Source organism: Uloborus diversus, chromosome 7 (assembly GCF_026930045.1).
Source record: "Uloborus diversus isolate 005 chromosome 7, Udiv.v.3.1, whole genome shotgun sequence".
NCBI lineage: Eukaryota > Metazoa > Arthropoda > Arachnida > Araneae > Uloboridae > Uloborus > Uloborus diversus.
Genome location: NC_072737.1, coordinates 20,663,013 through 20,679,343, shown reverse-complemented (window position 1 = coordinate 20,679,343; position 16,331 = coordinate 20,663,013). Strand labels below are relative to the sequence as shown.

At 32.9% G+C, this 16,331-nt stretch overlaps 1 protein-coding gene across 1 annotated transcript in view; it reads left to right on the top strand.

Moving 5' to 3' along the window:
• The window catches only part of LOC129225796 (U2 small nuclear ribonucleoprotein A'-like), a 46,369-nt gene that overhangs the window by 19,590 nt on the left and 10,448 nt on the right, over window positions 1-16,331 (top strand). Inside the window, exons 4-7 of the mRNA XM_054860306.1 lie at window positions 268-393; window positions 3,301-3,403; window positions 8,652-8,816; window positions 12,096-12,198. Of these exons, the coding sequence (XP_054716281.1) occupies window positions 268-393; window positions 3,301-3,403; window positions 8,652-8,816; window positions 12,096-12,198 (497 nt within the window). The remainder of the gene's footprint in view (window positions 1-267; window positions 394-3,300; window positions 3,404-8,651; window positions 8,817-12,095; window positions 12,199-16,331) is intronic.

The window sequence follows — 16,331 nt, the reverse complement described above, 5'->3', positions numbered from 1 at the left end:
ATTTGAGACATACCATCTTTGTATTTGAAAAATTTCTATCTTAATAGTTTTTGCAACTACCCCCCCCCCCCCCCCCTTTTTATTAGGGATAAATTTCATAAATTTTTCTCATGTATATTTTAATACCCCAACATTAAATCTTATATGTTATACCATTTGACTTATGCACAAGTATTAAAGAATAATAAACAGTTATAAAATCGGTCATTTTTCATATAGCTTTTGCAATCAACTATTCATAGTAATGTTTTTATTCAAATATTTTAGCCGAATTGGTGAAAATTTACAAGAATGTTTGCCACAGCTTGATACTCTGGTTTTAACAAATAATCACATTCAAGAACTTGGTGATATAGATCCTTTAAGCACTATTGAAACCTTGACCACACTTAGGTAAGTTGTTTCTAATTTATATATACAGTAGACCCTCATTTTATTGGATTTGATTTTACAGTTTAGCATTTGTTGTCTTTATTTTGTTTTGCATGGATGCGACACAGCAAACAGATAAAATTTCTCCCTTTTTTTCAAAATCCTAACTTCTGAGGTTGCAGATAACATGCAATTAATTGCGTTTTGCTTGGCAAAATGAGCTGGAGACGTTTTTGGCAATTGGTTCCGGAGCTCTTTCTCATAAATAATATTATTTAACTCACACAATTCAAAACTTACTGGAAGAATAGCTTTTAGAAGTTACAAAGTATTACTAAATGAATCAGGATACGGATATTGATGACATACAACTATAAACTTTCGCATTGCAAGCTTTGAGCCATTCCTTGGCAATGGCAAATGATCTTTCTGATTTGTTAGTGAATCAAGATTCTGTCATGGAAGTGATGTAAATGATCATGGATGCGTTAATGCCCTACAAATAACTGAAGAGAAAAATATATGAGTGGCAAGTTTATTCAAGTTCTTTCTACATATTGTGAATATATATTAAAATAATTAAATTTAACTCACAATATATTTATCTATCATTAGAATGAAGTAGGAACCAACCCAATTTCAACACTATACTATTAATTAAGTCTTTATTTATGTTTCCTTGTTGTGCAATGTCACCCCTACGTAAAAACGTGGGTCTACTGTTGCATTCCATTTTCAGTCAACTGCGACAACATTCTGGACCATGTCAAAAACGTTTGTCACAGAAAGGGGGCAGGGCTTAATTAAGGTTTTTCCCTGGAAACTTTTTGCTGTAAAACCAGTTCTGGAAAGATTTGCTTCTAGTGTTTCATCCCTATTTCCTGAAAACTGGAAAGTATAGGAGTAGAGAATTGGGGTAATATAATGAGGGAGTGTGAATATGACGACGTGCGGCAGCCTTTCTTCTCTCAAAATTTTCATCAAAGGTTGATATTTGGTTGCTGACAAGTTTCCAAAGTTAAAATGGGGAAGCGTGTTTCTCATTGTTCCGCTTTTGTAACTCCTAAACAATGGCTAGTGAAAAGCTTTTGAACATGCCATTGGTTGAGGATAAAATAAGAAATTTGAAATTTGTAAATGAAAGCAAACTAGAAAGAATGTTGCAATTCACTGCTCATTTATTTCAAACGCTTTCCAGTACATTTTCCACAAAAATACTTTTGAGTTATTGCAAAAAACAACCATAAAGGAAATTATTATTTAAAAAAATTATCGGAAACTGGCTTATTCACAAGCAGCTAACAATATTTGGTATCCAGTTGAAAAATTGGGTGCTCATTAACTCGAAAACTCTATATCTTATTTTTTTTTTTTTTTAAATCTTCCTGAGAGATCTGAGACATTGAATATGTGCTATATGTTAAACAATATTAAAAATTGTTTTTTCATGTAAAAATAAAATTGCACTACTTTAATAGACAACTTTTGAAGTGATGTATAAGGAGTTGTATAGGAATTGATGCCACACTTTTTTCCAACAAATGCTTACCCTACCCCTCTTTCTTTGTCACATGTCACACTTTTTCCATCAGCATATTTTTATTTTAAAAAATGTGTAACACTTGTGACAATGACACTTGTTAGACTAGAGGAGACTGCCATCCAAGAGAAGAACGCCACCCAATCAGGAACCGGCATCCAGCAGCTTTGGAACGCCATCCAATCAGGAATCAGCACTCACCAGCGGTTTACTTAAATACAAAAGTGATCGAAGTAGCCCATCAGTCACACCCAACTCATTCACTGATGATGTCAGCCGCAGAGCTTAACGAAACGTCTGGATTTTCTCTTTTCTTTAGACCGCGGTCAATAAGCCCGGAAATGTTATTTCTTCCTGTCCTTCTCCTTGTTTGCAAACAATTTCATGAGTCCTTCTCCACCCTTAAAATGTGACGTGATTTGTGGATAATCCTAACTAGATACTAATAATAATGAAATTTTCATAATTTCGGAAGACCGTTCTTTTCCTTAAAAATATTTTTTGGAAAACTATCTTGCAACTTCTACATTTGTAACAACCTTGTGCATTGATGTCTATTCTTAATTTCTTTTGTGTTCCCCCCTCCCCCCCCCCCCCAAAAAAAAAAGAAAAATTAATTGCGATGTTTATAATGACAATGAAATTTCGTTTTAAAAATTATTTTTAGCTGGTAAAGCTAGATTAATTCATTTGAAAGTGGTTCTCTAATCAACACCTCAGGAGCAACCTAGGAACATTAATTAAAAACTGGTAAATTATAATTGCTATAACTTTGAAGCAGTGTATAAAATATTGTAATAATCAAACAAATTTACCAAGCAGCATTATTAAATATTTTTTATCCATTCTTATCTTTCCACTATGAATATTTTTTGCTATCGGAAAAATGTAGGTCATTTTATTTGTGTATCACACTTATATATTCACTAAAAAAACGTCAGTACTCAAACTCGTTTTCCTGAACTCTTACTGTTTTTGTGTCTGTCATTTTTAAGGCTGGCTAAACAACTGAATGTCTTTCATTTTGAATCATACATCTTTTCTGCATATTTATATTTTGTTTCATACTATATCTTAAAATGCTTGCAAAGTTGAAGATTGTTATAAGCAATAATAGTAGTGTTGGTTGTTATCATACATGAGTTTCTTAACTTGCCCATATTTTGGAGAGTCCACAGAATTTTAAGTTAAAATTAAAGTACATCATCCCTAGTGCATAACTGCAGTGGGATATAACAGTGATAAATCTCAAATATACATTATGAGAGATTTATTTGTACATAAATAATATCTCTGTGTATTGATGTGAGTATTTATGTATGTAATTATGTTTTATGTATGTATGTGAGTTTATAAGATGCCTAAGTACTTGTCAACTTTCTTTACAGCTTAATGAAAAATCCTGTGGCTTCTAAGAGGTACTATCGGTATTATGTCATTCATAAACTTCCTCAGCTTCGCCTTCTAGATTTTCGCAAAATCCGAATGAAGGTAAGACTGATATTCTTTTTCATATTAAAAAAACATTAATGTTAACCTTTAAATCGCGTCAATCTGTATTTATGTTACTGCGGTATATTTTCTCATTTTTACAACTTTTTAAAAACTTCTGTGCCTTGCTTTAAATTATAGAAAATGATATATTTCTTTTTGAGTATTTAAACCAAGAAGTTTAGTTAATTTTTTTATGTATTGGTATATTTGAGGAGGAGAAAAAGTATAAGGTATTGTAACCTTTCATTTATTCTCCTAAAAATTTATATTTGATGTGATGTTTTTTCCCCCACGACTTATTCCAAGTTCGTAACAATTGCTTACATTTTATTTCTTTTTTAAATAAGTGTGCAAATGTTTCTGAATTCAAATAAAATCAGCCCTATCAATAAGGCATGTTCACATCAGTGTTATGCACTCAGTCTCTTGTCTTTGATTTATATTCTGCCAGTAGAAGTATCTAGTCTGGTTGGCTACTTTAAAGCATGGGAAATCGAGGATCTGATAATTTTTGGCGGGTGTCCTGCTATTTCACCCTGAATTTAAAAACTGCTTTTTTAAAATGTTATTTTTTTTGGGTGCTCTTAATTAATTTTTGAACAAATGGTTGGAGATTCATAATTGAAAAAGTTAAAAATTTCTTTTAGAATTAACTTTGCAATTGAGCAGCTTCATTGGCCAAAGCTCGAAAAATGTTGAAATGTTTGCATGGCAATCAGCATATTGGCCTGTAAAATGCATGCCCAAACAAAATTTTTGCCTGCCCAAACATTTTTTTTTTGGTAGCAAATTAGTAAAAACTTTTTTTTTCCAAATAATATACCAATTTATTTTTTGAAAAAGTTCCTTGATTCAATTATTCTGTGCGAGCAGAAATGAAAATATGTACTCGTTTTATATTTCTGCTTGCCCCGCACCAGTCAGGCAATGTAATTTTTGAGTTCAAATGTAGCCATACCAATCTTACAATTTAACTACAGAAGTTGTAATTTTTGAAGTTCATGTTTATAGACGTAGAAGATGTAATTTCTCTCCCTTTTTTTTCTTTTCTACATTTTTAGTAGACTTAATAATTGAAAAGTAATGGTGTAGTTTATCCAAATGCAGGGTTTGTCCATGTCCAGAAATGTGATAATTTGTTTTTAAATTCCTCAAAACATAGGAGTTATGTTTTTTTTTTTTTTTTAAGATTTTCGCAAATGACAGTTTTATTTACAACTAGTGGCACCCGCACGGTTTCGCCCGTAATAGAAAAATTAAAGGTCTTTTGGTTTGCCTGTATATTTACAAATAATGTGTGGTGAATTTTCTCGCCAATTGGCTTGTACCGACCTTACAGTTCCACGTTATAATTTCCTATCTCGCCAATTGGCTTGTGCCCATGTTACTGTTCCACGTTATGATAATTTCGTAATTTATGATAGTTTTTTTCTTAAAATTGGAATAAAAAAAGAACCACATCGAATTTTTGAAAAATCGCTTTGAGGTGCACACCCCCATGCTACAAACTAACTTTGTGCCAAATTTCATGAAAATCGGCCGAACGGTCTAGGCGCTATGCACGTCACAGACATCCTACAGACATCCAAACATCCTCCGGATAGACTTTCAGCTTTATTATTAGTAAAGATGTATCAAATGAACTATGAAGTCATAGAATTGTTATGAAAAATTCCCTTGCACTTATATTTAAGTTCCTATGATCATGTCCGTAATTATTAATGTTGTTCTTTGTAGCGTTACTGAAAGTTTTTTCTTCACCATTTGAATTAATGAATTGATAACCTTTTTTTTTTCCTCTCACCATTTTTCATTTTGTTGTTGGTCTTCATAAAATCTGAAGCAAATTTATTTTTTGTGCAATTATCCTGTAAAATGGTAATATTCGTTATCTCTACAAACTTTTTCTTTTTTTTAGTGGTTAAACAAATATTTAAAAACTTTTGTTTTTGAACATTTTGTAAAGACATGCCAATTAGATCACATTCATGAAATTAACGCTAGTCATGACGAAGATTTTGATTATATCTATTTTTCCCCTTTGAGTTAGTAGGGGAGAGTGTTCAACCTTGGGACACTGCTAATTTCTAAGAATCTATTTTTAGCCATCATGTTTTTGTAATCTCTAATAGTGACCTTCACCACTAAATGGTGCCCTGGTAAAAATTTGCATCAAGTGAGTAAAATTAACGATTTTTGGAAGAAAGAAAGTTTCATGACTCAAAAGTACGGTGGAATATGTTTAACACAAAACTGAGGGGACCGAGATATTTTTTCGTGTTAAAAGATTTCTTATTTAAAAAAAAAAACAATACTTGCGAATATTTTCAATGCCATCAAATTTTGTTTCGAATTCCATTCAAACAACTAGTAGTTGACATCCATTGGAATAAAATGCAAGTCAAAAATTATTGTGTTTTAGGGAACATGTTAGTTATCTTTATTTGAATTGTCTATTTCAACGCCATATTCTCCACAAATTGCTCGTGATCGTCCATTGCTTTAGTCATCTCTCCATTTGAATGCACATCTAAAATCTGTGACCTAGCTTACTTGGACCAAATCAGCAAAGCTTTTTCCAGATCTTCGTGTTTTGCAGTCCTCATCCGTTTTCTCTCTGGCTCAAACATAGACGAGATTTCATCCCTGTTATTCATTATTGTTGTTAGAGTAGAATAGGCTATGCCAAACTCTTTTCAAATGTCTGTTTTAGTCCTGCGTTTTTCATCCACTGCATTAATCAAGCCCATCTTCAATTTTAAAGAAAAAGCCATTTGCTTCTGTTTCTCAGTCATTATGCCCACAAAACAGGGGAGAAAAAAAAAGAGTTCAAACAAGAACCACAGAGTTTAGATCTTTACCAAAATTGATGCGAAATTCAACAGTTTCAACAACCAACCTAACAAACGAACAGGGAATTTCTTATCCCCTAACACTTGACATTTCTTTCTCTGTAGAGGATAAGGATTCTATTCATTAGAGAGGGAGTGGAAAATCCCTGTTGAATGGAGACAAAAGCATGGACAAAAAAGGGGCTGTGAATGAAGAGGAACCGGTTCCCGGAAGTTTCACGAAACTGTTCCACGAAAAAACTTTTCAGTGACTTGTAGCAAACTGGCCACTGAAGATTGAAAATAAAAAAAAATATTTCGTGTTAAGCGAATTCTGTTTCGTGTTTAAAAAAAATGTATTAAATTGCTATGTACACTGTCTGGACCGCGATATCATTTCGTGTTAACTGATTTTTCATGTTACGCATTTTCGTGTTAAAAGTATTTCACTGTAAATATTTTTTTCATTTTTATGTCATTTTCTGTCTCTGTAATTGTAAATTCAATCATCTGAATTTAATTTTGTTATAAAAGAGAAGTTACTTTAAATAATTTGCTTATGAAAAAAATAATGATAGTGCATCTAGATTGACCATTATTTTGTTTTTTCAACCACGTGGTGGTACCTTGCTACTGCCAAACATTTTGTACCTTAGGACACCTTCCAAGTTACAACATATGCATGATTCTTAATAATTAAGATATGTTTAGGAGCACGGAACACTGTTCTAATCTTATGTAGTCTTTTAAATTCATTTGATGTTAAATAATTCATTATTAATTATTCATAATTTAATTCACTACCATGAACAATATTTTTTTTGTTTTCTGGTGCAAAATTGGTTCAAGTATATGGTTTGTTCGTGAATCATGAAGACTTTCCCATAGTACGACAGAATGTGTCCCAAGGCAGGGTTGGCAAAAACCCGGGTTTTTTTTATAAAGCCCATGGAGCCAGGGTTTTTTTAAATAAAATCCGAAAAACCCAACTAAATCTGGGTTTTTAAAAGAAATGTGGGTTTTTTGTCTTTTTTTAGGGAAAATGTGGGGTGCTTGTAGCATATTGTAGCATAAGTATATGGACAAAGCACAAGAATTCTCTTGGGGTAAAAAAAGCAGGAAATTCAGCGTTTTCTGAAGAAAAGTAAAAAAGACGACAGAACCAAAGAATGGTGAAGTTTCAGATTTTTTAGTTTCCATGATTACCAACAGTTAGGACAAAGTTACTTCTCGAGTGATAAAATCTATTGTTTGTTTGTTTGTTTTTAATTACTACATTTTTTTCTGCATTTTAATTTATTGTATTTCATTTTGTCTTGCAAAACTACTGTAGAACCTCAAGTAGTTTAAATCCTTTTTTACTGAATTTCAGCTTAATCAAGATATTTCTTTGAATTTTATGTTTCCTGTTTTTCTATTTCTGTGTGCAGAGTAAGAAATATTAATCTTTTTCGTAAGATAATAAAAGTATTGTACATCCTATTCTGTTTTCTCTCCGACCGTTTGTAAAACCTGTTAATTTATGTAACACCGAAACACGTGCCTGTTGTTATTGGCAATTTGTGCTTTTTGGAACGTTGTTTTTCCGTACTTTACTGTTCAGCACAAAGGTATTTATTTATCTCATACCTTGTTTATTCGAGATTTGTGACGTGTTGGTTTGCAGAAAATAATTCATATGAAAGCCTTTTAGCTAGAGTAGTTTCCTCTGTACAATCTAAAAATATTGAGAAAATCAGACCTGACATGACTTAGTCAAAATAATTTGAGTTATTTATGACCAGTTAAAGAAGAAAGTTAAATATATTTATTTAAAATCTTGGAAGCATTTTTTCAATGCCGTTAAGAGTTAAGAAACTCTATTAAAGTTCAGAATTCACTTTTAAAAGTATTTAAATTAATTATTTTTTAAAATCTTTAACGAAAATTTTTAAAAACCCAAAAGTGGGCTAAATAATGAGTTTTTTTAAATGTTTTTTGTTTTTTTTTCAAAAAAAAAAAAAAAAAAAACCCATTGGGTACAACCCAATTGGGTTCAATCCGCTAACCCTGTACCCAAGGTACAATAAGATGTCGTACCTTGGGACAGCTTGGAACTTTTACTTTAAATGGCTGGCAACATTTTATTTTCAAACTGTCTGAATAAAAAAAAATATATTGCATAGACGTATATTTAAGTATTTTAATGTGACTTTTAGATTTGAAATTTGATTCAAATAATTGACGTTAAAAATTAAAATATGAAAAGTGTCCCAAGGTACAACACTCTCCTCTACTGTTAGTTATTATTAAGGAAGTTACACCAACTGTTCCCTATTAATACCGAAGAAATTCTTTCCTTGTTTGATTATGTAAGATATTTTTGTAGATTTTTAAGTTCTGAGAATTATTGAACATTCTGTATGATATTTCAGGAAAAAGAAGAATCCGCAAAATTATTTAAAGGAAAGAGAGGAAAACAACTAGAAAAAGAAATTGGAAAAAGAAGTAAAACTTTTGTTCCTGGTGCTAATCTGCCTAGCACATCTACTGCAGAAAAATCTACTGGTCCAACTGCTGCAGATGTAGAAGCAATTCGGGTGAGTTGTGAAATGTTATGTCTAGGGCCTTCCAAATCCAGGGCGACTAGTTCAGAAGCCATGTTGCATTAAATTTTCCTATTATGTTACCTAAAAATTATATGGCTGGCCTCTAAATAAAATTTCCTGGCTCCATCCTAAGATTTAAAAGATTTTGTTAGTCTCTGGCAGGGTTACCAGATTTAAGAACAGTAAATATGGGACAGGCGAGTGAAAGGGGGGGGGGTGATATTTTTGAGGTTGAGGGCAGTACTGCATATGGTGTATTTTTAGGATGTGCTTTTCTACGTAGAATGTCTCTTCATGATAAATCAGAAAAATACAATCGTAACTGAGCATTAAACTTTACAAAATGTCGCCAATCAAAGTATAAAAATATTTTTCATTGCGACTGACGACGTATGCGCAAAGATATACTTTTATTTACATTTGTCAATGCACCAAGAGGAAGTAATTATTTGGCTTCTCATAGTCTGCCGCCAAAACAAAACCAAATTAAAACAAAAATAATTTTTGCGTTTGCTGCCACATGATTTTCTTATTGCTCTTTATTCCACAAATAATGTCTCGTTTTGTAAAATATTGTTTTTAGCTAGAATATGGGATTTTATCTGTCCCGTATGGAAGTTCCCCGCGACAAGGGACAATTTTTCAAAATATGGGACTGTCCCTTGAAATCCGGGACGTCTGGCAACCCTGGTCTCTGGTTATAGTGAAGAGCATGTGGTTAGAAATCTGTTGACCTGCAGTTCAGTGCTAAAATTATGAAACTGTGTAGGGTACATTTAGTTATTTGTGCTCCTATTTTATAGCTTTGTGTATCATGTTTCATGCCTTTTGCTGTTTTAATTATGTGCTTCAAGATGCACAAATTGAAATATTTAAATTTTTTAAAAATTATATATTGTGTGTGTATGAAATATACGTGTAGGCTACGTCAAGTGGGGGACTTTTCTGATAGCAGTGGTTGGATGTGGCATAACTGTAAGACAAATACTGTTTTTATGATGGACGGTATTAATTGTTCTTCATCTTTTCAACCCAATTTAACATATTGATATTGGTACAAAAGATGTCACACAATCTTGCCTTATGCTGGTATAAAGTTACCCCCTTTAATGGTACATAAGTACACTTTTCCTTTTCTCAATGAGTTACAAAGGCACTGTACTGCCTGTGAGTTACAAATGTGTGTACAATTATTATTTTTCAAGTATTCAGCTCACCATTAAATGTATTTATAGTACAAGGTTCGTACGGGTCATGGAAATCCTAGAAAGTCATGGGGAAAAAAATAATGAAGTTTCAGACCTAGAAAAGTCATGGAAAATTAAATTTTTTGTTAAAAGTCATGGAAAGTTCTTTAAAGTCATGGCAAAATGTTTTGGGTAGTAAGAAAGTAACACTAGCTAAAAGAGTGCTAGAAATACTGAATGGTTTAGTAATATTGCATGTAACTTGAACAATCTCAAAAACAAATCAGAGTTTTGGAGTCCAATTTCATCCGCTTCTGTAACAGCCGCTCACCTTTTTTTTTTTTTTTTTTGTAATGTGATTTTACTACTGGGGCATCACTAATTTTGAATTCACCATTATTTTCAGCACTTTTTATATTTTATATTCTGTAGTAGCAGACTTGCACATTTTTGATTTTTGCCACCCCCCCCTCAAAAAGTGTAATTCAATCGCACCGGAGTTCGTTTCAACTACTTGCAAAAAATTCATTATTAAATTTGTCAGTTTTTTGTTCAAGTCTTTAGAAAATGAAGACATAAGGCAGGCAATAGAACATAGAAATAGGAAAACTCTAATACACTTAAAACAGTGGTGCCCAACATACAGCTCGTAAAACTGATCCCTTGTGGCCAGCTGAAATATCTGGTTTAGAAAAATGAATACTGAAAAAAGTGGCTTTACTTTAATGAACAAATATATACTGTCAAGTTACATTGGTAATTAGATGCACTAATGACACCAAAGGGCAATGATTTTATGGAGTAAATTTATTATTGGAAACTTAGTAATGACTCATTCAATTTTTGTCCCATTCATTACTATTCTGCCCTATTTCTTAAATGTTTGTTTGACATTTAAACATCAGTATTTTGCATTCACTATATTTTTACTTTCCTTGAATTTAAATAATAAAGACAAATAATAATAATTTATTAGTTTCTGCAGTGTGCATTGATGTTTTTCAAGTGCTCCAATGAGGTAGTGACACTTACGTAAAAGTCTTTCTAATGACCATTTCCGAAAATTGGCAAGTTTGGCATTAAACAGTATTATTCTCTTCATGTAACAAAATCATGAAAAAGTCATGTAAATTTTTTATCCAAATTGAGTATGAAGCCTGATAATAGTCATAAAAATATTAATCCAAACTAAACTGTACTGAAAATATTATATTCATAAAATTTTTCTAATGTTTATAATTTACACATTATAAGAAGCACTAAACACATTTTGATCACATTTTTAATGCTCAAAATGATAGTCATACACCAAAATGATGCAAGCGTGTGCAAGAAAAAGTATCTATAATTGAATTTAATTTAGCGAATTTTTTCAACAGTGAAGCTTGCAATATGAAATAGTAGCTAAGAAGAAAGTACTTTCATTTCTAAATTGTTCATGAAGTAATAACCTGCATATTCATGCAGAATCTTTAGAATCAAGAGAATCTCCTATTTGAGGCATAGAATTAAGAAATCAAAACTTAAACTTTGTGAGCTTTGTACAGCAGCCCTTCATTACATTGCGCCTCGTTATATCACTTGATTGAAATATATCTTCCTTTATCATTGTCTCCCAAAAAGTAAAAGTAACTAAAAACGTGCTTAAATTTGAAGCCACTGAAATAAAATCTTTGCATTTCCAAAGAAAGGCCATTTCTTTTTTGAATAAATGAACCAAACTGGTGTTTTCCATTCACCTGAATTGGATGCAGTTAGCTGCCACTTGAGATTCTTGTTTCTTCAAAGACAATAGAGATATATAAAATTAATTTTTCTTTATCTTAAAAAAACAATTATAAACTAATATTTGTTAAAACTTTGTATTAAGAACTCTTCCTAATATGATAATAAACATTTTTATCGTTGCTCATAATTTCTTAAAGTTAAGTAAATAGGCACTTTTCATGACCTCAATTCAAAATGCACTGTATTGATGTCATACACCGAAATGATATGATATGTATGATAATATAGTTAGTACATAGTGAACCTTATCTGAGTTTATTTTTTGATAGCTTCTAAACTGTTTTATATTTTGTAGGATGCAATAAAAAATGCAACTACGTTAGAAGAAGTCGAAAGACTGAAGCAAATGTTGAAATCTGGACAAATACCTAAAAAAGATGCTGGTTCTTCTAGGACAGGTTAGATTGAATTCCGGATGATTTTTTATTATTTAGAAATATTTGCTCTCTGACAAAAAATCAATTACTAATTTTTATTTTAGTATCTAATCATTGTATTGTGCCAAAGATAATAAAATGCTTGGTATAAACGGTAATGATATAGGGTAAAAGCTCTAGTAGTCAGCCATTTAAGAGAGAAATTGTTGTTTTTTTGTTAACCTATAAATTTCAGTAATCAATACAAAAACAATGTAAGACTTCAGGCTATACCTTTCTGATAATGATTCACTAAATTGTTTCAGAAATTAAAACATTTTTATTCTAAAAACTAACCTATTAATACAAGAAAATGCTCCAGTAGGCGGCCATAGAAATCCAGTGCTCGCCCATGTATGAGCCTAGTAGTTGGCCGTTTCAGTTTCATTACCTTTATGGCAGAGCATTTTTTAAGGAATTTTTACTAGGCGACACAAGTTCATCATAAGAGTAAAAATTTTTGAGAAGGTTACAGCTTTTTCTCAACAAATGTATGCATAATCGTCGCCTCAAAGTGGAATAAGTACTGTTTGTTCTGTGGCGACTGTATATATCTTCTGATTTAAAAGGAAGCCGATATGAACCAAACCTTAAGAATAGTATTAACTCCGAAGTAAAGGGGGTCCGGGGGTTTCTCCCCCGGAAATTTTTCGAAATTTTATTCTTGAAAACGCATTTTAGACGATCTTTGGTAATGTTAGGATTGAAGAGGTTCGGTGTCACTCACCTGTCTATTTTTCGAATTTCTAGCTCTAAGAATGCAGTTTTAGACGATCTTTTTGATGATGTTAGAGTGAGGGGAGATTTGAGGGCCCATATCAAAGGAAAATTTTCTCTATTTGTAATTCTGACTTTCGTAATATTATGCGCTCCGGTGCGACTCCCTCCCCACGCCCGTTTTTTGAAATTGAAACGTTAAAAACGCTAACATTATGTCCAATAATGTTTAGAAGAGGGTGGTTCGGGGTTGTCAGGCGGATTTCTTTCTGCAATTGTAGTGCTAAAAACGGAGTTCAATACGTTCTTTTTGTGATATGATGTGGAGGAGTAATTCAAGGGCCCGCCACAAGAAATTTTTCTAATTTGCATTCTTAAAGATGCATTCTACTTGTCTTTGATAATGGTAGGGGAGAAGAGGTTTGGAGCACTTCCTCGGAAATTGTAGCTCTAAAAAATAAAAGATGAAAAAACTAAAACCCGAATACGGCAAAAAAAAAAAAAAAAAGCCCTAAAAGATAAGAAACAAGGTAGGTGCTGTTTAATATCATCGTCCTATTGAGTAAAACCAGTAATTTGATAGGTTAGATACTCCTATTTATTTAGTTCTATTGAAATCCTCTGCCACTTTCGCATTAATAACATAATTCAATTCAAATGCCGTTGTCGTGCGTTCTCAACTACAGTTCTACTATACCGCACGACTACGGTATTTGAATTGAATTATGTTATTAATGCGAAAGTGGCAGAGGATTTCAATAGAACTAAATAAACAGGAATATCTAACCTATCAAATTACTGGTTTTACTCAATAGGACGATGGTATTAAACAGCACCTACCTTGTTTCTTATCTTTTAGGGCTTTTTTTTTTTTTTTTGAGCAATCACGATTGCTTATTGTTTTCACTTGACTGTTTTTGACGTTCCTTTGATTTTTCCCCCCGCCACCCTCCGCACTATCACCGTCGACGGGCTCCTCACGATGCTGCTCCTATAGCGAAAGCCGTCTCCAGGTTGCATCCATGTCCTACACACACGCGCATACATACACATCTACACGCACACACACACACACACACCTACACACACATACACAAACACATACACACGCATACATACAGACACCCACACATACACACACAAAAACATACACACACATACACACAACTACCCACACATTCATGCCTGCACACAGACACAAACACATATGCCTACACACGCATACACATACCCTCTCCCACATACACACATTCATACACACAACTACCCACACACTTATGCCAGCACACAGACACAAACACACATGCCTACACACACATACACATAACCCGTACACACAAACACATACCCCCACACACAAACACACACGCACATACACACACTCGTGATTGCGAAAAACATGATTTGAATTCAAGATGTCAAAATTCAAATTAGTTTATTTATTTATTTATTTATTTATTTTTTGCCGTAGTCGGTTTTCAGTTTTTTATTCTTTTATTTTATTTAAATATTTTCCGTTTTAATCTAAGATGGACAAAAAATAATAACGTGAGTAATTTACGGTAAGCATTTTAGTTTGATATACAAGAATATCATTAACTTAAAACTTAAAAGGTAAACTTAATTTGTTGCTATTACATGAAGCTGATAGAAAATTTAAACAATAAAAGATTGATTTAACTTAATAAGACTATAATAGTAATCAACACCAAACTTGTTTCTTACCCTTCGTTCCCTTAGTCGGGTTATTAATAAATTTATTTAAAACCCACTCTAAAAAAATCATTTAAATTCGAGTTTTGCAAGGTAAAATCAACTCCTCCTATTGTTGAAGTCGATTGATAGCGTACGTTACTTGAGCCATAATAACGAATCAATTGACACTTATTCATGAAAGTCGGATAAATAGTTTAGGTGCTGCAATAGAACATACGCAAATACAAAGACTGCTATTTTTTTTAAAAGCAAATTATTAATGGATTTTTTTGCTCTATATTTGTCTTTTCCCCTGAGACAAATAAAGTTATGCTCTTTTCTTTCTTCCTTTCTTTTCTTTTTCTTTTTTGTGTGTGTGTTTTTTCAATGTGTATTTGCCTGCCTTTTTGGATTTCCCTTAAGAAGGGGAATAGCATTGAGAGAATGATGCAGGGATCCCAATTTAGGGGTCCCGGGGGTTCCATCATCATCATCATAGTTGGCTCGACAGCCCAGGGTGGGCCAAGGCCTTCCTTTGGAGAATCTTCCAAGACGTCCTACTTTTTGCCTGGGTTTTCCAATTTTTAACTTTGAGAATATCGAAGTCAGATTCAACAGAATCCAACCATCTCATTTTTGGTCGTCCCCCTTCCTCGAATTGTCACAGGTTTTGCAGCAAAAACTTTTTTAACTGGGTTTTCTTCGTTCAGTCGAGAGACATGGGCCGTCCAGTTCATTCTCCTATTTTTTATGCTTTTTATTATGTCAGGTTCTCTAAACAATCTGTAAATTTCAAAATTGAATCGTTCCCGGGGGTTCCCCCAGATTGAATTTTGGAAAAAAAAATCTAGTAAAATTATGCAGTTTGAAGCCATATAAAGGAAGATTGGAATCGAAAATATTCGGGGAAAAATAGGCAAACAAAACTTTTTTTAAATTATGTACTCTTGCAAGTTGAGATAGTACACAGTAACATTTTTTTAGGGGTCGACACATCAATGAGGCAGTCGACTGAGAGATAGAGCGAGGGAGAAGAAAGTATAATGCATTGTTACTTGCTCTCATGGACTTTCGATACAGTTAGTTTTTAATCACCTCTGCAACCCATCTACAAAGTGCTTTAAAAGAAATAGGGTACACACTTAGAAAATAGGTAGCAAGAGAGTAACATAGTGCCCATTTGAACAATTCATAATTTATACGCTTAGTAAGAAATAAAATTGAAGCATACTTCTTTTTATGAATATACTTTAATCCAATGTTAAAGCAACCCCCCCCCCCTCGCGCGCGCACACACACACACACACACACACACAAGGGAATAGAGTTTGATGGAATAATGAACGATGCTAAGAGTAAGAGTATAATTTCCATGAAACCTATTGTTCAGTGGCAAATCATGTAATTAATTGAGAAGTTCAAGAAATAAACTGCTAAAACTGGAGGTTATGTCCTAGCTGGGTCCAAAAATGTGAAAGTTCTGTCTTTGGACCTATTGTCCGTCGGACATTGTGTCCGTTGGACGTTATGTCCGTCGGACGTTATGTCCCTCGGATGTTTTGGAACTGGACGTTATGTCCATGGACGTTTTGGATCTGGACCTTATGTGATGTCCGTTATTCCATTGAAGCACACACTGAATTTAACATATTTTGGCACTCCTCCTTATCAACTCCAATTTGTTAGAAATTTTAAAATTCAAG